At 36.8% G+C, this 24,223-nt stretch overlaps 1 protein-coding gene across 3 annotated transcripts in view; it reads right to left on the bottom strand.

The window, feature by feature from the left end:
- The window catches only part of Syt7 (Synaptotagmin 7), a 335,513-nt gene that overhangs the window by 191,692 nt on the left and 119,598 nt on the right, over positions 1-24,223 (bottom strand). For all 3 annotated transcript variants that reach the window (XM_074259521.1, XM_074259520.1, XM_074259522.1), the window contains 3 exons: positions 16,701-16,845; positions 7,000-7,140; positions 6,765-6,912 (listed from right to left, as the gene is read on the bottom strand). In XM_074259521.1, the coding sequence (XP_074115622.1) occupies positions 6,765-6,912; positions 7,000-7,140; positions 16,701-16,845 (434 nt within the window). The remainder of the gene's footprint in view (positions 1-6,764; positions 6,913-6,999; positions 7,141-16,700; positions 16,846-24,223) is intronic.

The following is a 24,223-nucleotide window of genomic DNA, read 5'->3' as shown; positions in this document are numbered from 1 at the left end:
CATGTTAGTTTTACTGTCTTCTTTTAATTTTTTGATGTCTAAGTTTAATTTCGAAATTGAATCAGCATTTATTTTAACATTTTCCTTAACTTCCGAAAGGTCAGACACAGTAGCAGCTTGCGAATCTTTGAGGTCAGCGATTTGCGTAGTAAGTTCCTCAAGTTTCTTATTTACCAACATGTTGGATGATAAAAACTGTTCCATCATAGCTGTCATCTTATCGTCAAGCGACTTTTCAGACCAATTTGAAGGTAGCTGGGCCATTGTTGGAGGTGTGATAGGTGAATGAAACACTGAGTCTGGACCAATCGATATCGGTGTATTTGGTGTGACAGGTGATTTCAATGAGGTTGATACACGAGCTGTTGATAAACGAACAAGTGAGGTAGATCCGCGAGCTTTAAATGTATGATCAAGAGGAGAAGAGCTGGCAGATTTGAAACTGGAAACTGAAGAGGTATTAGAGCTAGTAGATTTTATCGAGGCAAGTCTTGTTTTTGTTTCTAAATTTCCCAGGAGATAGTTAAATTGTTTTCTGCAACAATCAGTCAGCGGCCTGTTTTTTACATAATCTCGTGCACAAGAGAGAGAGAGAGAGAGAGAGAGAGAGAGAGAGAGAGATTGATTGATTGATTGATTAATGATTTATTCATGCCAAGGCACAGGCCAGATGGCAATATTAAATACAAAATATTTACATAAAATATAAAATATAGTAAAGTATGTATATGTAAGTACAAAAACTTAATCTAATCTAATTAGAAATATATCAAAATAAAAATAATATAATAGATAAAAATAAAAATAATGTAATTGATTCAACAATAATTTTATATTAAAGCTTTAACTACTCAATTTTTAAAGTCTTATTAAAGTTTTTGATTGCCAGTTTTTGACTTCTAACTTAATTATCTAAATTTAGCAAATAATCAAACAATTTATTTTTAAACACTTCACTACTACTCGAGTTTACAATATCTTCAGATCGATCTTCCCATTAGCGGATAAGGGTTACCACTAACTAAAGTTAAAAACTGAGTTAAGTGACCAATAACACTATTTATGTTTAAACTGAGTATATTTAATGGTGGAGCTAAGTTATTAGGAGAATTATTTGTTGAATTATCTAAGCATTAATCAAGTTTCATAAGATCAGATTCACAATTTATAACTAGTCTTTCAGAGTTCTCATCTTTCTTTGCAAAGATTTGCCCATTTCTCGCCCAAACAAACTTGTATTTAGCAGTTTTAGCCTTCTCCTTAGTTTTGAGTAAAAGTTGATGGGTTTCTGGCAGAAAAAATTCATTAACATAAATAGATCCCTTGAATGCATCATCGACTTGCGTAGGAAAAACCTTCTTTACCGGAAGATTGCCAGACTGACGCTTCTTATTGACAACAAATTTACGAGCTTGGATCGACATCATTGAAATTATAAAAGAGTGAGAGGCAGGCCTAGTTTGATCTCGCACTTGCTTGTTTTTATTCTCAAATTTACGAGCATTTAAGATGCAGCCAGTTAGATTTGGCAAACTCAAATTCGTTAGGACGGCTGTACAGATATCATCTGGTGTTTGGTTATTCGCTACCGAATCGGGAATACCCGATATGACTAATTCGGCAGAGCTCTCTGATACCTGAGAGGAAGAAGATGCAACAGGAGTTGAATTTCCAAGGAGTAACAATTTCTCAGTTACCGCAGCCATTTCATTTTTTTTTGATCTCTAAGATTTTCAAGATCTGAACTGAGCTTGATGATTGATGCAGCGTTTGCCTTAATATTGGCAGTTAGCCTTTCCTGATTCGCAGCAATAGAGTCTTGGGACTGTTGAACTTCTAGTAACTTAGCATCTAGCTTTTCAAATCTTGCATTCGTTGAGACTTCCAGACTACAGAATCTCTCCATCATTGCTGTTAATTTTTGATCGAGAGACTTATCTGCCCAACCTACTGGTAACTGCGCCATTTTTGGAGATACAACAGGTGATACGAATGCTGAGTCAGAAGTAGGTGATAGTGGTGAGATTGGTGTCGTTAGAGACTTCAGAGATGAGACCGATAATCGACCTGCAGACACACGCTCAGATGTAGAAGATCTCGCGGATTTGAAACTTGAAACTGAAGAGGTGTTGGAGCTGGTAGATTTTAGTGAAGCAAGTCTCGTTTTTGCATCTAAATTTCCCAGGAGATAGTTGAATTGTTTTCTGCAACAATCAGTAAGCGGCCTGTTTTTTACAAAATCACGTGCACAACCAGGATGAAAATGTTGTTGACAAGTGTTACAAATAACAGATGATTTGACAGGTCTCTTGCATCTAACACATGTGTCAGACACTAATGGCATAACCAGAAGATTTGAAATAAAATTTCTGTAAGGTGATCAGACAATTTAGTGCGAGGTTTCAAATTACCAATCAGAACCAAGAAAAATAACCAGTTATTTTAGTGTCACTTAAACCTTCTCGATATACATAAGGTAAAGTAAAAGGTAAATGTCCAAGTAAATAACCAGTGATAAGTATTGTCACTTAAACTATCTTGTGGTACACACTGTAGATCTTATAAGTTGTTGAGTAGTAGCGATTTGATGCCCAGAAACAAGTTGATAACAATTTACCGACGGAGTAGATATCAAATTGATGATATCTTTCAAATCTGGTAAACTTCAAGTGTAAGTTGACATCAACTGACGCTAATTTGGCTAACAGCCCACTGCACACAATAACCACTGTCGACTTAACCTCTTCAATGATGAGAAATAAATATTTAATTATTTTGCAATCCACAACGAACAAATAAGTAAAATTTATATGTTAATCTGCAGATTGCAATTTGTTGCTTGCAATATTTCTGAAACCAAAAATGCCCGGGGGCAATTTTAAGCAGAAAAATGTTCTAAAGATAGAGTGAAAAATTTAGCGTGTTTATGTACTTACAAGAGAGAGAGAGAGATTGATTGATTGATTGATTGATAGTTTATTAATGCCAAGGCACAAGCCAAATGGCAATTTTAAATACAATATGAATTACAAATACAATAATAATAGAAAAATTATATAAGTACATAAACTATAATAAAGATCTAATATAAAAATTTATATTTATTTTATCTGATTCAACTAACATACTCAATAAATTATTCAATTAATAACAGCTGATAAAAGAACAAAGTTGGAGAATTTAACACTTAGAATCTAACAGTAATTATCAGAGAACTTATCACTTTACAATAACAAAATTAATAATCCAAATTCAACAAATGGTCAAAAATTTTATTTTTGAACACTTCAAGACTAGATGAGTTTACAATCTCTTCAGGCAGTTCTTCCCACAATCGTATTACACTCACTTGGAATGACCGCTCCATGAAGGTCGTAGCAAAATGCGGAAACGTGAAAAGAGAGTGTTTTTTGGCTGCTAACCTATCTGAACATCTGACTTCGGTCTCCTCAACAAAAGCATCTCGTAGGTACTTGGGTTTACCAACTTGAAGTAGCTTAAAGAAGTAACAACTCATGAAGTACATTCTACGATATTTCACAGTAAGCCATCCCAATTCTCGTTGATAAGGTGTTATATGCTCATCTTTTCTAAGATTAAAAATGACCCTAATTGAGCAATTTATTGCACGTTGAAGTTTCAAGTCATTTTCAGATGTTGAATCTACTAATACGATGGAACAGTAATCAAGATGTGGTAAGATGGTGGATGATACTAACAATTTCCTGATGTCAGTTGAGAAAATGTTCTTTCGAACCTTGAGAGAATGCAAGGCTGAATTAACTTTACTAACCACTAGCTTGACATGATGATTCCAACTTAGGTTCCTACTGATGTGTAATCCCAAGCACTTGGTAGTATCAACATATGGAATTATGACACCATCTATAATAATAGGTGGCAGATCAAAGTTACTCAGTTGTTTCAGCTTGCTATTTGAACCCAAGATCATTGCTTTGGTCTTGGACAAGTTTATCTCCAAGCCATGCTTCCTTGCCCAATCCGCAACTGATTGTGCATCAATGTTGACCTGTCTGACTGCCTCTTGTAGTTGATACATAAAGAAGTGTAGATAAATATATTTGTCATCAGCAAACAGACCATGGTTACAATACACTAACCATCTGACAACAGAATTCATGACAATTAAAAACAGGATTGGACCAAGCACAGAACCTTGAGGAACACCAGATGAAGTTCTAAGGAGCTGAATTGGAGTCCCAAGATTATTCAGTATTGACTGAGAGCGATTTGATAAGTAGGAGAAAAACCAGATAATTGTTTCCATTGAAAAACCAAGCTCAAATAACGCAATCAGTATGATCTTGGGGTCAACATAGTCAAAAGCCGTACTCAAATCAAATAAGACTATTATGGTAAATTTATTTTTGTCCATCGCCTGCCTAATATCATCAGTGAGCCTCAGTAAAGCTGATTGTGTGCTGTGATGTTTCCTAAATCCGGATTGCAAAGGATCGAGTAACTCGTTATCCTCCAGATAGGTTATCACTTGATTTGCAATGATTCTTTCAAACACTTTGGCCAGATGGGATAGATTTGCAACAGGTCGGGTATCTGACGGAGATCTAGGTGGTGAAGTTTTATTCAAAGGTATAATAAAAATAATTTTCCAAATGTCAGGGAATATTCCAGTATCAAGAGATCTATTAAATAATGCAGTAATAAACAGTGAAATTTGTGGAAGGTGATCCCGTAGCCATCTTAAATCCAATCCATCAGGACTTTTTCCTTTAGACTTTGAAAGAGTAATATGCAATGCCTTAGTAACATCTACAATGTCAATCATGGTCCACTTGAATAAACAATTGACTTGTCTTGAATAGTCCATCGGCAGCAGATCAACAAAATTTTTATTGCAAGGTGGATGTTTTCTTACTATGTTTGCGTAATATTCATTCAATTCAAGAGCATCAAAAAAGTTTAGCGGTGATGAAGGGTTAGACTTAATTAGTCCAAGATGTTTAAGCTTACTCCAAATAGATGAACCAAATGAGAGATTTGAAAGAATAGTTTTTAAGTATTCTTCACGAGCATGATTCAACTCAGCTTTTAAGTTTTTCCTCTTAATTCTAAAAAGAGCAAGCAGATTTAGGTCCCGAGTTCTCCTAGCTTTCTTATAAATTTTATCACGTTCTTTGCACTTCACTTTTAATTCTTTTTAAGCCAGGGATTACTATGACGGACTATCTTCTTAGTAATTTCTGGTGCAAACAAATCCAGAGAAGATAGAACACCAGATTTGAAGATAGTCAGCAACTCATTTGGATCCGAATTCTCTAGTATAGCATTATCAATTCTTAAAGTGTTCATCAAAGTTCTTGAAAGAGCTTGATGATCACAATTTTTTAGGTTTCTAAAGGTAACTTTCTTTGGTGCTGGTTTTGAACAATTTAATTTATATTTACAAAATAAATAGTCATGGCCATCAATGAACGGAGAATCGGATTTAGCAAACGAAACTAATTTACTATCACTGTCAAGCAGGATGACATCCAACCAAGAATCATAATTATTTTTATGAAAAGTAGCTCCGTAAGGTACGCAGAACAGTGATGATTCAAGATTAAAGTCTTTCAGGTGCCTTGCAGTATAACTATCTTCTAACAAGTTACAATTTAAATCACCAGCTATGATTATATTGTTGAAATTTGGAGCAAATCTTGAAAAAATGTCAAAGAATTCGTTAAAAAATAGCCCTTTCGGTCTTCAATAGCCCTTTCGGTCTTCGAAGAGAGAGAGAGAGAGAGAGAGAGAGAGAGAGAGAGAGAGAGAGAGACACACACACACACACACACACACACACACACACACACACACACACACACACACACACACACACACACACACAGACATCGTGACACCCTCGCGGGAATAGTCAGGGGAGCTTCCTAGGACCTCAAAACGTCGAGATCTGATGAATACTCGATTTTCGAAAATCAGGGTAAAACCATTAACTTCCCGATTTTTTAAAGTCTTCAATTTTTTCAGGGGGAAGTTAAAAATTGTTGTTACAATGAAAAGTTTGAAAAATTGTTTGGGGGATGAATTTCATCATTGTGACTACTTGAGAAAAAAACATATAGACTTAATTTTCACGATGAAGTCGAAAACGGGGGGTCCTATTTTATTTAAATATCTTAGATATTTAAAAAATAAAGACAGCAAATAAAAAATTTGAATTTCAGTGTTTTTTTTAAGATAACTTTAAAGCATGGGGAAAAATAATTAAAACATGTATACGTTATTGTAGTTAAAAAACTGCGTCGAATAAATTTTTGAAAATGAATATCGAACGACGCATTCAAAAGTTACAGGTTTTTAAAAATTCACTAAATTGGTTTTTCGGTATTTTTTTAAGATATCGTCGAGAATTCTTAACTAATCAATATAAGCCTGTACGATTTTGTTTTTTGCTTTAAAAACTGTAGCGAATGCTTTTTCGAAAGAGAAAATTGAACGACACATCCAAAAGTTACAGTTGTTTCATAAATACATCATGAGTTCGAAGAGCTCAGATTGTGACAAATGGTGCTTTGAGCTTGAAAAGCTCAAACAATGATCGAAAAACACATTTTAAAAAGCTTTAAATTCAAACCTAGCAAGAAATTCCAGAGTTGGCTTGGGCGGTCAACCGATTGTCAGATTTTTTTTTCTATTTCAGTAAATTGTTATTATTGTTCAACAAAAAATGAGATTTACTTTACCGATTAAAATTATATAATGTTATTCGTTTTTTTGCGTACCTTCAAAGTAGAGAGTTTCATTCCATCGAGGATTTAAAGTTCTTCGCTTGATTTTTGTTTCAAGTCTATGTTTTTTGTCAGGTAATAAAGTTACTTTAACGTAGGGATCAGATGTACCAGATAAATCTTTGGCGGGAAGATCTTTACCCTACATAGAAAAGAAAGTCAAGTTTTAAATCAATCTACGAAACAATACTTCAGTACTATTCGGTTCTCTTAAAAAAATAATCAGCACCTGTATAATCCGTAGAACTAATGTAGTGTTTTGATAATCATATTCCAAGCTGAAGTGAATTTGGCCAACGTTTTCACTAGGTTCTGTATTGTCAATGTACATATCCACTAATGAAACTGATCTGCTTTGCATGAATGCTTTCTGAAATTATGACAAATTTATCTTATTTTCTCAAGTAAAATCGCTGTAAAATATTATAGTAATTATTCAATTCTGAGTGTTTCTTCTATAAAGTACTACGCTATAACACTATGAAAGGGCACCACTAGCGTGAAATTAAAAAAAATCGATTGTCTTTGCATTTTCCGATCATTTATAGGGTATAGTACTCAATAGCCACCCAACTCAGTAGTCACTTCTGTTATAATATATTATCGAATAAATTTAGTGACCTAAAAAATATTTCAAGATTATATACCTCATATTTTTTCAGAATACATAAAGTCCACTACAATTCCAAACGTAAATATCATAAATGTAAATGAAATATAAGTATACCTGGGGAGACTTTTGAAACTCAAAGGCTGAAATTGGCTTTGTTATGTCCGAAGGCGTTTAAAATGCGGTAGCGATGTAACGGTGGAGGATCGGACTAACTTTTTAAGAATACGCAACGAGGGGTTTTTATTCCCGTTGTTAAATTATTTGTTGTGGGAGCTTTCGAGAGACAAAATACAACGCCTTTTGAAAAGACTGAGAATTTTCGTAGAGATATAATTTTCTTAAATTAGATAGATTTCTCGAGATTAATAAATTACTTTTCACTTACCGTTAGATGACTTGTTCCTTACTGATTTGGGCTTTGAAGGGCAGCTAGGCATGCTCTCAAATCTAAATGTTGAATTTAAAGGCCAGGAATGGATGATTAAGGGCTGCTTTCTCAGTAAAGAATGACCCGAGATTCGTGTATTTGGTTTTTATTATTTGAACAGCAGCAGTCAAAATGTTACACGTTTCACAATAATTTTATTCAGCACTTATAAACTACTTATTGAAATTTTACACTTTAATTTACGGTTAACGTCTTTCCAGTTTCCAGCAGGAAAAAGTGCGTAACTGACCGAATAATAATTAAAACTAATGGATTCCCAATTGTAAGAATGCCCACTTGCTTTCCTTATATCTACCTCGCCTATAAGCGATAACCACTTACATTATGGATATATAATTTTTTGTAAGAAAATATATTGCTACTTTATATAAGTTCTGTTTGCATATGTTGTTCGTGTAGTGGAGATAGACAGAGAATAGTGCATTGGTCCTACGGAGTTGGTATGAGATTAATTACAGTTATGGTCGGTAATTAGGCATTTTTACGTAGGTTTATTTTTCTTTTTTTTTTTTGAAAGAAAAAAAAAATTTAGTCCCCTCTCTCGGAAAAAAAATTTTTTTTTATTTTTTTTTTGTGTAGATGTTAATGAATTTACTGTGAACTGGTCTTACTCCGAGCATGTGCGTGGAAATAGCGCGAGAGACAAGTAGTCGGCTTAGGGGGTAATGCATGCTACAACTTGCTTAATTATCGACCCAGTACGGATGGTAATCAATCCGGGCATTGATCAAAGTGCAGTAGATCCCGTGGTAATTAGGTCGTTGTCGAGCGTTACTAGATGGCTCGCAATGCTCTATTTCTCTGTCGATCTCTCGGTACATGACGTTTTAGAATAAGTTACAATTATTAATATTAATTTTAGATTAAATCATACGGATAATAGTTAATGCGTTTTTAATTTAATGAGGGCTGCTTCATATAGAAATTTCCCTATAATTGCGAAAAAAAAAAATTTTAAGCAGCTTGTTTTATTTGCGATTAAATTTTCGAGTTTTTCATAGTATTTGTGCGGTATATGTAATTTTTTTGCCGCGTAAGCGAAATTTTATTCTCTCATTCATTTGTGGTGTGGCATTTGTAATCAAAAGAAATATGTATCTTATACTATACAGTGCGAGTGATAGTAGAAAGATTTTAATATAAGGGCTGCTCTATCTCGTCCCCGCAAGAGCAAAAATACTTAAAATTTTCGCTCTTGGTATCGACACAGCTGCGACTTAAAGTAAAATTTTTCTTTAGTTCGCCTTCGAGATATCTGTACGTCGCTTTTATTTGCTTGTTTAAAAAATAAACAATTGTACAATATTTAGCGGTTTTGTGGGAAAAACTGGCCTTTTTCGCTGTGGATTATTGTTGGAACGGTGTAAGAAGTGCAATAACTTTAGAACATTTTTTTTTGTGGAATTATTTCCTTCCTGATACACAGTAGTTTTCGGAGAAATCTTTATGTAAAAATAAAGTTCTGAATCCTCTCTTATCTAATTACTCATTTAATTGCCAGGTAAGTATGATGATAAAAGGTAATTATTTACGGTTGATTTTATTCTTTGAGAGTTATTAGCATCAACTTACTGTTCTCTCTTTCCCACAGGTGTCCATTATGTATCAAGGGTTTATTGCTCTTCTCCATAATGGTTGGGTATCCAGCGATTGTTAAGATCTGCTTTTAGCAGTAACGTTTTTAGAGGTAACGACCTTTTCAATAATTAAAAAAAGGAATAAGAAAAAAATTTTTTTTTTTTTTTTTAACGAGGATTATTTCTAGTGTTTTGATAATTTGCATAAGTAAATGAGATGTTATATTATTTTAAGCTCGTACAGAAATCTCAAAATTTGAATTTCTCTTTTTTTTTTTTTCATTTCAATTTCAACCATGTTAAATGAATTAAATTTTTATTTTAGCGGGTGACTGGTCTTTGGTTTTTTTTTTTCAAATTTGATTTATTATTTATTAATATACTTTTTGCCAAGAACGAATCACCTGCTTTTCCTTATAGTAACTAATATATTATTGACTTATCTAGGACATTTATTGTGAGCTGCTGCTATTCCTCACAGAGACTGGAGTTTGCTGAGTTGGAAAGGTTTTACTCTTGATTTTAAAAATTCTTCGGTGTCCGTAGAGATGTCCTTGGATGAAGTTGAAGTGCTCACTTGAGTTGTGGATGATGAGCAGAGTGGTGAGTGTCTCTTCTCTGGCGTCTTGATGGTATGTATAATTTCGTTTAATTCTGTAGTAGGACCTTTTACTGATTCATTTTCTTTTTTCCAGGTTTTCCTCCATGACAGTAGGTAGCCAGGGAATATTCTCCAGCTGCAGACTTCTTCGACGGCGAGGACTATTCCTAGAATGCTGATTGCTGAACCGACTGCTAATTTCCAGTGTAAGTTGTCTTCTTGGTGGTCTAATGTAACTAGGGACATCTTCTCTTCGTTTTCGGATAATCCTTGGCCCCATGGCGCGATCATCCGTAATTGCTACTGCATCTTTGCTGTCCTTTAGTAGCAGAGTTGGAGTCTGGGCTGCTAGACTTGAATTTAAGTTTTCCAGGGTCAGGTTGATCTGTGGAATTATGTATTCGATTTTCGTGATGTCTTGGCTAAGACCATGGAACGAAAATTCGTTACATTTTACCCTGCAGCCAGGTTGCAGTTGAATGATTCCGGTGCCGTTAACGGTTATGGTTAGCATAGGTTGGTTTTTGCATGACCATACTAGTTTTTCGGGTTTGCATGTGGAGTATGCCCATGTGTCCTCTGCATTAATATGTTACTTCGAGCCCTCCGAGCTCAAAGAGTTAGCTGTTCTTAGCTTTTGAGCTCTTCGAGCTCAAAAGTCTGATAGAAGTTTAATAAATCAGTATTTTTTGAATTTTCAAACTGCAATAACTTCTGAATGAATGAATCGATTTTCAGGCAGTTAACAGCATTCCACTCATTTTTTCAAATTCTACAATATATTTTTGAACACAAACTGATCAAACCAAAAATCTAAGAAAAATTTGAAAAATGTACTCTTTCCTAATTTTATCGACAACGATAACTCACGAACCAATCAACCGATTTTCACGTTCTTGGCAGCGATCGACGTGGTTTTGTAGACTATAATAATTTTTTTTTCATCGAAAACGATCCAAAAAGAAATCTCGAAGTTACGAAAAAAACACTTTTTTCAAAATTTTTCAACAACAATATCTCTCGAACAAATTAACCGATTTTCACGCGATTTGCAGCAATCTATGCAGTTTTTTAATTACTATGAATAGTATGTTAACATAAATTGATCAGGTAATAAATTTTAGAGTTTTTCTTGAAAAATTCCATTTTTTCGATTTCTTTCGTTCACGATATTTCCCGAACAAATGAACCGATTTCGAAAAGGTTGGCGGTGGTCGGCGTCGTTTTTAAAGGTTGAGAGCTGATTAATTTTTAAAATTGATCAAAGGAGCCGTTTAAAAGTTATTCCAAAAAAACCACTTAAAAAAAATTTTTTTTGCTGTTTTTGGAGATTTCGTGGAATCTACATGTCTGAATCAGTTTAAATTTTTAGGAAATCTAAGTTTGGTGGAACTGAATCGAATGCCACCAACCGCGTTTCGATCGGTCGAGCCGTTCAAAAGTTGTAAGAGAGACACATACTTACACACATACATACATACACACCCACACCTCGTGTCAGGCTTGCTGGGTCCCGCATCGAGTGCCTTCCAGGTGGTGGATAGGGGAATACTTGTCATACCTGCGCGCCAGATACGTCGGGTACCGAGGAAATAAATTACTCGGGGTGGACCAATACCTAGTAAAAAGATGATATGAAATCTCAGAAAACATTCAAACATCGTCTACGGTGCAGAGGGGGGATACCACAGTACCGGCGAGGGAAGGCGTACAAGCGGGCTTGAACTCGTCGTTATCAAGCGACCGTTTGAACAGCAGAGTGGACTCCATGGCTCTGCCGTCTAGCAATGCTAGCAATGCTACAGGGAGTACTGAAACAGCCCAGATGGAAGTAGACGCATAGCAAACAGGCGTTCCTCCAAGAAGTGGAAGACCTGTTGCTCCCGTCAACACTAACACGTATCGAGGGAGGATCAACTCTCTACCGACTGTCACCGGCCAATAATCACCAATGGAAAGGTTCGACAGCAAGATCGAAGAGTTGACTGAGTTCATAAAGGACAAAAGAAATCTCCATCGTGAACTCAGAAAATTAGTAGCGTCCATTGCCACGGCATATAAGTTGGCCAACAAACCAGCATCGACGTCGGCGACAACCACGCAAACATCTCCGGAGATGACCACAAAACCACAAGCGTTTTTGGTCACTCCTGAGAAACCACAGCAAGAAAAAGAGAACAAAAAGAAGAGGCTGCTGTCTACACCCAGCCCTTCCTCTGAAATCAACAAGCCAGTACAGAAAAAGACAGCCCGAGATAATACCTGGATCAAGGTGACACGGCAAAAGAAAAAGAAGGAAAGAGAACAGGAGCCAGGGGAAAAAACTACTGAAGCCCAAAACCAGCCAAGTAAGGGTGGCTCAAAAAAACCGAGAAGGAAAAAGACAAGAACAAAGGCTGTGCTTGTCCAACCAGCTGAAGGGCGAACGTACGCCGATCTCATCAAGGAAATCAAGGCCAAGGTTAGCCCGACAGAGACTGGAGTAGACATAAGGTCTATTAAAAGGACGAGGCACGGAGGTGTTCTCCTTGAAATGGCGCGAAAGACCGAGGACAGCAAGGCTTTCATCGATGCAGTAAGGTCAGCCACTGCAAATATCGGCACGATCAAAACGCTAACACCAACAACAACGATTGAGATCCTCGACTTGGATGAAATCTCTACCGAGAGCAAAGTCCGCGAAGCACTTAAACGTGAATTCAAATGCAGCCTAGAGATCAAACGGGTGAATTTGACAAAACCCACACCACGAGGTAATCGGGCAGCCTTCTGCGAGATCCACGAAGCCAATGCGACTAAAGCCCTCAACAAGGCCCGTATAAAGATTGGCTGGGTTAACTGCCGCATACGCCCAGTTGCGAAAGTAACCCGATGCTTTAAATGCCTAGGGTTCGGTCACCGAACAGAGAATTGTATGGGTCCTGACAGAAGCAAATGCTGCTATAAATGTGGCGGAGATAACCATAAATCTACAAACTGCGTAGAAAAGCCAAAGTGCTTCCTTTGTACGGCAGACAAAGATGTTCAGGATGGCTTAGGTAATGTAACCGGTTCCGGAGCGTGTAAGGCATTTCGCACCGCACTTGCCGCAGCCACGAGAGAACAAAAATGACGCGCTTATTACAGGGTAACCTGAATAGGTGCGCCTTAGCGCAAAATCTTCTGCGCCAGCGTATCTTTGAAGACAAGATGGACATCTGCCTTATCTGCAAGCAATATTTAAATATTCAGGGTAATACATGGCTTGCCGATAAATCTGGCACAGCAGCAATCTAGATCATAAACTTAAAAAAGGTCACCGTGAGCGACAGCGGAGGCGAAGAAGGCTTTGTCTGGATCAAAACCCCCAAGACCTACTTTGTAAGCGTCTACCTTTCACCCAATGAAGGGATTAGTGTGTTTCGACAGAAAATGACAAACATAGAGGACACTATCGGCAAGTTCGATAGGGAAGTCATCGTAGCTGGTGATTTCAACGCAAAATCAGCTGAATGGGGCGCTGAACCCTCCGACACCAGAGGAGACGAAGTAGCGGACTTCGCAGCAAGGACGGACCTCATAGTGCTGAACACCGGAAGTACTACCACCTTTAGAAGACCAAGATACCGGGAATTTATACTCGACATCACGTTAGCGACTCTAAAGATTGCGAACATGATTGAAGGCTGGACCGTATCCGAAGAATATAGTGGCAGCGACCATCAGTATGTGACATTCAGTATTCAAACTGCTTCCGTTCCGGTAACACGACACGATTATCAACCGCGGAAGTGGAATGTCACGAAGCTCGATTTAGAGAAGCTGCGAACTTCTCTGACATGAAGTTCGTCTACTTTTCAGGACAGCCCGACTCCAAATAGCCGTAATGAAACGACAAATTTAGTGTTAAGAGTGATGGGGCTGATCGCCGCCTCATGCGATGCTTCTATGCCACAGATGAAGAGGCGAGGCTTCTATCGGCCGGTGTATTGGTGGACTCAAGACATAGCAGATCGTCGGAAAAAATGCCATGGACTACGTCAGAGAGCAACGAGAGCAGCAAATCGTTCCCCTGACCAAGACATATACTCGATGGAGTACAAACAGGCCAAGAAGGCTTTGAATAAAGCCATCAAAGCAAGTAAAGTAGTGTTGTGGAAAGACATCTGCAACGACCTAAACAATGACCTCTGGGGAAAAGCCTACCAAATTGTCACTAAACGACTTGGGAAGGCGTCTTCAGAAGCGCCGAAGTCTCCTGCTTCAATGAACAGCATCGTGGCGGAGTTGTTTCCTGAACACCCACCGCGAGAAAAAAGACGATATGCAAAAACCGGCGAAACAACACCCTTCACTATAAAGGAATTGCAAGACGCAGCAAAAACCATCAAGATGGGGAAAGCACCAGGCCCCGATGGCATCCCAGCCTCGGTGATCAACACCGTAGCCCTGGAATATCCGCACATACTTATAAGGACCTACAATGCGTGTTTGACAACCGGCACGTTTCGTACGGTCTGGAAGCGGCAGAGATTGGCCCTGTTAGACAAAGGGAAGGGAACCTCTTTAACACCATCGTCATTTAGACCACTCTGCATGTTTCATATTGCTGGGAAACTGCTCGAGAAGCTACGAAACGAGCTCGGCAGGTTACGAAACGACATCGACCGTGCCGGAGGCTTTGCCAGTAACCAACATGGCTTCCGGAAAGGACGATCAACAATTGGTGCGATCCAGAAAGTCATAGAGACAGCTAGAGAAGCATGGTCTGGCAGCCTCAAAGCTCGCAAGGTGTGTCTTGTTCTTACACTGGACATCAATTCCTTCAACAGGAATTGAGAGCTGGCGTAACATCCTAGATGCTTTAGAACACAAATTTAATGTGGAGCCAGAAAATCTGAGAATAGTAGACGACTATCTCGACGAAAAAACGTTGATAGCGGAAACGACGGAAGGCCCACAAGGACATAACATAACGGCTGGTGTGCCGCAAGGTTCAATTATGGGGCCCGACCTTTGGAACGCAAACTATGATGAGCTTCTGGAAATTCCGTTACCGAAACAGGTGAAACTCACGGGCTTTGCAGACGACGTCGTGGCTACGATAGTCGTTGACAGTGCAGAGGAGGCAAAACTACTAGTTCGGGAAACCATCGATGTCGTCGAAAATTGGCTAGAGGAATATCACCTGCAACTCGCCAAGCAGAAATCTGAGATCGTCATCCTCACCCGACAAAAGTGGTTCCCAAAACCGTTCGTCGTAGACATGGGCGGGACAACACTGACATCCACGGGGGCACTGCGTTATTTAGGTGTAGTGATCGACGAGAAGCTGAGAACACCTTGAAAACGCCTGCACAAAAGCCAACAAGGTAGTTTCCAACCTGTCGAGAATCATGACCAACACTATAGGACCACGAACCAAAAAAAGGAGGGTGCTCTTGGAAGTAGTCCACTCAATACTGCTATACGGATCAGAGATATGGGCGGCCATACTTAGACAGAAGACTTATCGGCGCAAAATACCAGCAGTGCAACGACGAGGAGCGCTGAGAGTTAATTGTGCCTATCGCACGGTTTCAGAGGCAGCGGTACTGGTAATAGCAGGGGCCACACCGATTGACTTGTTTGCATTTGAGAGAGTGAAACTCTACAACACAAAAAGGAATGGCGACAACTCCAAGGAAGTATAGACGAGAATAAGAAAGGAAACGAAACAGGAGTGGCAAGACCGATGGACGTCAGGGGAAACGGGCAGATAGACGGCGCGCCTGATCCCGGACATAAACGTCTGGCTCTCTCGACAACACGGGGACACGGATTTTTTTCTGACCCAGCTCTTGACAGACCATGGCCAATTCAATGACTACCTCTACAGGATGAAACTACAGGACAAGCCGACATGCAAATATTGCCCGGACAAAATTGACAATGCCGAACACACATTCTTCGAGTGTGCTCGGTGGAAGAACTACAGAAGCAGCACTGAAGAGACCATAGGCGCCAGGCTCTCCCCCTCCAACTTGGCGACCTATATGATCGAACAAGAGAAAAACTGGTCAGCTGTTGCAGTTTACGCACAGCACCTTCTGGAAGAAAAAATCGCAGAAAGAGACCAGTAGCCAAGAGTAGGCGTCGTGAGACGCAGCACGGACTGGATTGAAGTAATGCTAACGCGGTTCCAATCCAGTCCTCCCCGTACTATCAACGGGGAGAGGGGAGAAGAATGTTTTTTTTAGTGGGTAAAAATCCCACACTACTGTCATCGTTATCTGCCGCAAGATGGGTGGCAGAGGATTAATGATGGCGGTGTCCATGAAAGATCTTTTTTGTGCCTCTTAAAAAAAATACACACACACACACACACACACAGAGACATGGTGACACCATATAAAAGACACGAAGAGTATTTGAAGGAACGGTTTTCAACAGCTAAAACCATCAATGGAACCCGTACATTTCATTCGTTCAAGCCGTGTAAAAATAATTCTCTTGAGTGTAAAATTATTTCAGCTAAGAAGGATTGCCCAATGAGGGCCGCATAGGACTTTGCGTGACATCCCAATGTCGGGTCTCTATTAGGCAACCCAATGAGAGCCAAATAAGTCTTACATTGAAATTTCTAGTCAGGATAATCTTCTATCACTAACCAATCATATATAAATTGTAGGCTTATATTTTTTTTTTTTTTCACTGAAGGTAAAAATCTTACCGAAGTATCTTTTGTGTTCTGGGATTGCTTAACTTGTCCTATTGTTGGCGATTTCGCATCATTAATTCCACTGTTTGTTACCGATCCAGCTTCTGGATTGTAACTGCCAGCACCAGGGGATTTACTTCCAGAGCTATTTGATCCTCTGTAAGCAAATAATAAGTGTAATTTATTATTCAATTCATAACGTTGTAAGGTAGCGTGAACAGTTAATTTGTAAAAATTTTATAACAACTTATTTATTAATAAACTTTAATTTGTACGACGTTTCAGCATTAATGTTTTGTCATTGTGTAGCATATATAAATGAAGGAGTTTTACATGTACAATCATGGACATTAGTTTAACCCTTATGTGAGTGACGAGGTACCTGGGTACCTTTAGCGTTTTCAAATTTAAAGAAAAGTAGGTTTTACGCCCTCTAGGTGGTTGTGATTTTCTGAGAGCTCTGCACTAGTTATAAATTACATGTTTTTCAATGTTTTGACACAGTCAACTAATTCCAATGTATTGTAGAAACCAAAACATATTTTGAAATCACAACAGAGTGACAAGGTACCCGGGTACCTCTCTGTGTTTTGTATGACTATGGAAAAAGTATTTATAATTTCGTTCAAAAATGAAATAATAATAATTTGTTGAAATGTTTTATTTATATAAAAATTACAAATTCTATGTTTATGCAGTATTAGCACAGCTCTTGAAGCAGGTATTACATGTTGGACGAGTTACTGCATGTTCATCACAAACTGGTTTTCTGCAGTTAGTGCAAGCTTTTCGTGTTTTTCTTTGCTTGCGTTTGAGTTCTCTACATATGTAGCAACTTCCGACGACTGCAACACGCCCTGTAGAATCTCGTCTAGTCTGAGCTATAGAAGTTGTAGATGCAGAAGAAACCGATAGCCATAGATCTTGACCAAGCACGTCCTGCATTGCAGATCTCACATGTAGTTTTGATGTTACAATGCAATTTTTTGATCTTTGTTCTATATTTTTACCACACAGTTGTAGACTCAATGATTTCAGAAACTTTCTACGTCTGTCACTCGAGACAAATTGCGGGTTATGTTCCATGTAAATGATATATGCTGCCAAAGCTGCAATGTCAATGATGTTGTAAAAAAGTGCTAAAGGCCACCGATTCGTTCTGCGTTTTACAGTGTATTCTGCTAACAGTTTATCCATGTTGTCCACTCCACTTTTGGATTTATTATAATATAAAATTATTTCTGGTTTGGCAATTTCTTTATTACTTTCAATAACTGGTGACATGTGCATTGATGACAACATTATTACTGCTTTATTCTTTTTAGGTACGTAGGAGCACACAGTTGCTTCTTTGCTAAAGGCAAAGTTTGAAGAATAAATCGCCCTCTCTTTGTGTGCTTGCATATTTGCAGGAAGAAACCGTTTATTTTTTCTTACCGTTCCAACTAGTGTCATATTCCACGAATTCAAGGAATGGGAAAGTTGAAGAGAAGTAAAAAAGTTATCAGTAGTTACATTCAGTCCTGAATTTTTATATTTAGCCACGAGGTCTAATACTGTGCATTCTCCAACATTTATTTGACGATTGCCATCAGTTGACTTTCCTGTATATATTTGTCCATTTAGGGGGTATGAATTATTTGCATCACAAGCCCAAAATATTTTTATGCCATACTTTTCAGGTTTCGATGGCATGTATTGAGTAAAGCGAGTCCGCCCGCGATATCCATATAGCTGTTCGTCAACTGTGATACATTCACGAGGCTTGTACATTTTATTCAAATTTGAAATGAACATAGTCCAAATATCTCGTATAGCGGCTGCTTTATCAGCTAACAAACGTTCAGGGCGCGTTACATCATTATCAAACCTTATAAAGCGTAAAAGCATTTTGAATCTATCATGGGACATCGCAGCCCGAAATAGCGGCAAATGACTGGATTTCCACAGTTCAGTCAAATGCTCTTTATTAGATCTATGCACCCCACTAAAGATAATGCCAAAAAATGCATCCAATTCTTGTTCTGTGAATGGTTTGAATATTTTTTGTTTCGGTCGCTTGCTAGTATCAGGGTAATTTTCCATCAGTTTATTATTGTATGCTTCAGTAATCTTAGTCCCTTTCCGATTTGTTTCCCTCAAAATAATGTCACATATTTCATTGGACAATATATTTTTGAATATTTCCATTTGATTGTAAAGTTTACTGAAAGATGCAGCCCCGTCTTGTTGACGAATGATGTTTCGACTACTAGTTTGTGTTCTAGGAAGTGGGTCAGATTGCCACTGCGTTCCATCTTTTCCAATAAGGATATTTTCAAACGATTCTCCTTCAAAACTCGCATCGGAATCGTATGAGTCAATCTCATTTTCTACTTCAGCTTCCTGCTCAACATCCGAAATTTCCAATCCACCCTCTTGAACCAAAGGTATATAATCATGTTCATTATCAGAACCAACAAACTCACCTTCATCACTGGAAGATTCTGCCAATATTTCCAATAATTCTGTTGAATTATATCTTCGAACACGTGATCTTTGTTTAGAAGTACTCGCTCCAATATTCATAATGAAATAAAATTCTTAACTCACAAAATATAAATAATCTCGCACAATACAAACTATCGTATACAGTCAAGTGTCAATATCAAGCACGATGCATTGAATGGATGCAGTGTTTCTTGGGCACCGATAACCAAGTACCGCACTTCGCCCCCCCCCCTCTCCTCCGCATTGACCGCCGTAGTCGTCAACTGTTTAGATTAACTAAAATAATAATATTTGAAGTGTGTGGAACGTAAACGCAGATCTTGATTGTTAACATTACGTACAAAATGTATGCAGGTACCCGGGTACCTCGTCACTCTGATAAAGGTGTTTTATTTGTCACTCACATAAGGGTTAACTAATTTGAGTTAGTTTCTAAGTTTAGAGATTTTTAACCACCAATAAATTTGGCCGTTTCTAATCTCAGAGCAATATCTGCTGAATTCTGACTAGCCTATAAAAATTTTGAGATACCAGAATCTTACACCGTTTACGGCGTGATTTAGAAAATGTTAACAAAAAATTGATCAAATTTCTATTGACAGTAGGGCTTGCCATTGTGAGGCGTCGTTTTTTTTCAACGAAAAAGCAGGCTGAAAACTTGCAGGAAGATGAAAGAAGAAACCTTTTCAAAGCCGAACACTTAATATTAATATTTAGAGATGTCTGTCTCTAATTTTCCATTTCCCATTTAAAGAACAGAAGAAACAAATTTTTTCATCTAATTTTTATAGCTGGGCATTCGCACTTCACATACATAAGCCCATAGCATTTTCTTTTAGAGGATTCAACGCTCTACAAAAAGGGTCTCCTACACTTTTATCATAGAGATAGCCGCTCTAAAGATATTTAAACATAAACTTTTTAACGTATAAAATTTCAACTATTGAGTTATAGAACTGATAGAAATTAATTTATTACTATCTTCAAAATTATTTTTAAATAAGTAAAACTGGTTCTGATGCACTAATATTTTCATAAGACTAAAAGAAAAAACACTCACGTATTAAATTATTTTTCTTCTTTATTTTATTTTCTGTAAGAAAATTATGACCCAAGTGAAATAAATTTAATATTCGAAAGTTTCACGGAATTTTCAATTGATTAATCTATACAGATTTTAGAGCTCAATGGATATTATCATGTTTAAACAGAGTTGAGCATTGTAACAACTACGATTGAAGCATTTTTTTTACTGCAGTCTGGATATTTTTGTTGATGCTCTTTTACAACTTGTAAAAATTGAAATTGTTCATCATCTTTAGCTTGACACTCATGATATTCTTCCTCTAATGCAACACCACGTTCTGGAATGTCATTGACAACTTTCAGTTTTTCAAAATACTCTAAATTTTCTTGATAGCTCTCATTTTCTGGCCACAATTGCACATCTTTATCAAGAAAATCACAAGACCAATCAAATTTTTCAAATATTTTCAATGATTTCTCAGAAAAAAATTATATTTTTATTTAAGAAAATTTCCAGTGAATTTTCAGCATTTGCACGTCGTTTTTCGATAATGTGTCTTCTTTGGATATACTTTCATTGCTTCAACCACTTGTCGTTCAATTTCAACTGGAACATTCTCATCAAATAATGCAAGAGTAGCTAGCTCTTCACTTAAATACCAAAGATGATCAGAGAGTTTTCGAGTAGCAGCTAGTGAGAAAAATGAATTGGTTTTTTTGTATAGCATTAATTTTTGCAATAATTCTAAATCTTGATTCGGAGCAATAATTGCAGAAGTTGAAGTAAACCAAGCTTAGATGTAAAATAAAACAACAAAAATACAAATTTCTCGGAGATTTTTCGTTTCCTGTGCTATTAATCGAAATTCATCTCTAAACAAAAATATTTTTTAACTGTAAATAGCTTTTGCCATCCACCTCGCGTGGTACACAGCACTAGGACGCTTAAAATGAATTATTTGATTTGGAGTATCAATCAGAAATACCAAGGACAGTTCCAGGACTTCCTTATAATCATCCTGTGAATGAGAAATCTAATAATATGTATATGAATTACAAACTGTAATAATTATTTTTAAAACGTTTCAAGTGCATTGACGAAAGTTTTTATCTGTAAATGGTTGTTGATGAATGTAAGAAAATCTTCTTTTTCTTTTGTCAGGGCATCGGCTACAATATGATCAGTCATTCCATTTTGAAATTTAGACTGATCAATGTCATCCCAATTTTTTAAGAATTTAGAAAAAAAATGGTACATTTGGACCAGAACTTACCAACCAATAAATTTTAAAAACAACTTTGTAAAACAACTTCTAGAATATGATGGTAGCAAGGCAGACATACTAATTCTCGTTGTAGAATTCTCTCAATTTGAACACATGTTTCATTGTATTTATCTGACCGAAAAATGACAATAAAAATCAGTGACTAGATATTATGTCACGATTAACTGGCTCTCACAATAAATTCATAAGAAACTAAATTACATAGAATAGGACATCAGGACTTGAGTGACTAATCGAATTTAACATAGTATAACTCACGACAAAAATAAATGTTTTGGAGTTTTTGAAGTTATTTTCTACAATTAAATTTTTTTAACATCCAATTATTTTGTTAACTTAATTATTCATAAAAAATAAGAATAATAACAGCAAATTAATAAACCTGTGTTAATAGCTGCTGAATCAAAGTACATGGTGAATCAAAGCACAAGAACGAACTTTCCACTTATTTAAGGTAGTGATGATTGCTGAGGTCTGACATTCAGCATCACCTTTAACCATTTTTGGGACGCCGAGCAATTGTTCAACACCTGAGACAGATAATAGGATTTGGTGCCTGTCTACAGATTTTGGTCCAATAATATCTTTTAAAATTTTGCCATCTTAATGTAGGACATAACAGTCATCGATATCAAAAATTTTTTTTAACCCCCAAGCAATTCTTTTTCTAAAATGAGTACAGCTTCGATGAACTGTCCTATAACTCAAATTATAGTTGGTGACATTGACTCCAACACTCGCTATCATACTAGCAATGATAAAAGTAGTATTCCTGTTACTAACGTTTGCTCTGTCTAGAGCAGTGCAAAAATCTGACGTCATCACAACAATTTTAGAAGCCGGTCTGAAACAATTTAATTCATCTTCGAAATTTGAAACGGTACGTGAAGATAGACTTGAGATAAATTATGAAACAACCGTCCCTCATTAAAAAAAAGAATTAGAAAGAACTCAAAATGATTTGATTTTTAATCACTTTGAATACGTTCTAATCCTTCAAATCCTTTTTAGTACTATCTCTTATGGGCATTTAACATGTGAGATCACATTTCATATATGAGATTACATTTCATATAATATACCATACTAATTTTGTGTCAGATTGAGATTTAAATTTCCATATGGATAGCATTGTGAATTCAAGTATAATTTCACATTACGTATACTGCAGTGATCGAATTCACATGTATTTCTATCTGCTTGATTATTCCGTGATGTTTGAAAGCCCAAAACAACGTAACGTGGTTTTTCTAATTGATTTGATGTTCTAACAGCCCATAAATGTTTAGTTGTTAATAGTTGTAATGGATATTCATACAACTCCCACGTACGACAGCTCATTGATATTGATAGATCTCCATCAAGGAAATTGAGAAGTTGAATATCTTGCTTGTCGGCAACTTTAATGTACGGCATTATCCATTCAATTTTGTGTTTGTGAGACATGTATGTGAGACTTCTTTTACTAGATAGTAAATACAGATTTTGATGTTCTACTACTATTCGAATTTCATCATCACAAACAATACCTGGCTGAATAGTTAAGATGCTTTCCATGGTATTACACAAAACATGAAACAGAAATATATTTTTATTTTTTGCCACACCGTATTCGAAGACCCAGGTTTTTGAGGAACGCCTCTTTACGTCTTGAGGTTTTAATCCTTTGGAAGGTTCTTGCGTACTGATGATTTTTCGCCATCTTTCCTCACTTTTAAAGCTTTTATCAACTGAACAATTATAAACAATTACCATTGTTTACTGAGAAATTAAATATGTAAACGAATTGTCACTGTTTCTTCACGAGAATTAAGAATTGTGTCACGTTCATTAACAATTTTCAATTGGAGGTTATGTATTGCTCGTATGGTAACCGGAAGGTAAATTACATGTGCTGGTACTTCATTGATCTTATATCCTGGTGGAATTGTTGGAAATAATTCGTGAATCGTGTGCATTTTACGTTCATTTATGTATGCAGCTGAAGTTATATTGCATTCAACTCTCAACGTATTGATACTGAGAACTGAAACAGGCAAATCTGCTTGTTGTATGATATTTGGTTCTAATTTTCTTGCAGGAAATGCTGATAGACGTCCAATAGAGTTTTCTGGTAGAAAATCAATTTGATGATTGCATTTTATTTGACATCAAAGTTCATTGTTATTTGATTTCAAACTTAGAGAGACATCTGGTCGTAATTCTGTCAAGTAAGTTTCAATATCTTCTATTTCATAACTTCCTCTTGGTATTGTTATTTATTTATCCTTGTCAAAGTAAAATTTATTGTGACCTTCATCAACATTAGGTATTGAATTTAATGTTAACAGTTCAATAAGTCCTAACACATTATTTTTAGAATTTGACAATTCGATAGGTGGAAAGTAGTTTGCCTCCAAGATGGAGGACTCTCCTGACAGTGTCAACGTATCATCCATGACTGATTGCTTTTTCATATTTAGTTTCTATTTATAGCTTTCCAATGAGAAATTCCGAACACAAATGGCCACATATTACAGTATTGTACTTTTGATATCGCTTATGATTATATTTGACGCTACCACCATCGAAATATTGTATCAAATCTTTAGGTGGTTGAAGATCTCCAAAACTGTCAAAATCGATGACCTGATTTCCTGACCTTCTATACGCCACCCAGTGAGTTCCAGGACGATCTTTATCCTCAAGGCTTACAATTGCAGATTCTTTGATTCATGATCATGACTCGGGTCA

The sequence above is a fragment of the Cotesia typhae genome, unplaced genomic scaffold (assembly GCF_013202065.1).
Source record: "Cotesia typhae breed Kobodo isofemale line unplaced genomic scaffold, CoteBio_Ctyphae contig_20, whole genome shotgun sequence".
In the NCBI taxonomy this organism is placed as follows: Eukaryota; Metazoa; Arthropoda; class Insecta; order Hymenoptera; family Braconidae; genus Cotesia; species Cotesia typhae.
Note: the sequence above shows the minus strand (reverse complement) of the source record. Positions and strands in the feature narration are given on the sequence as shown.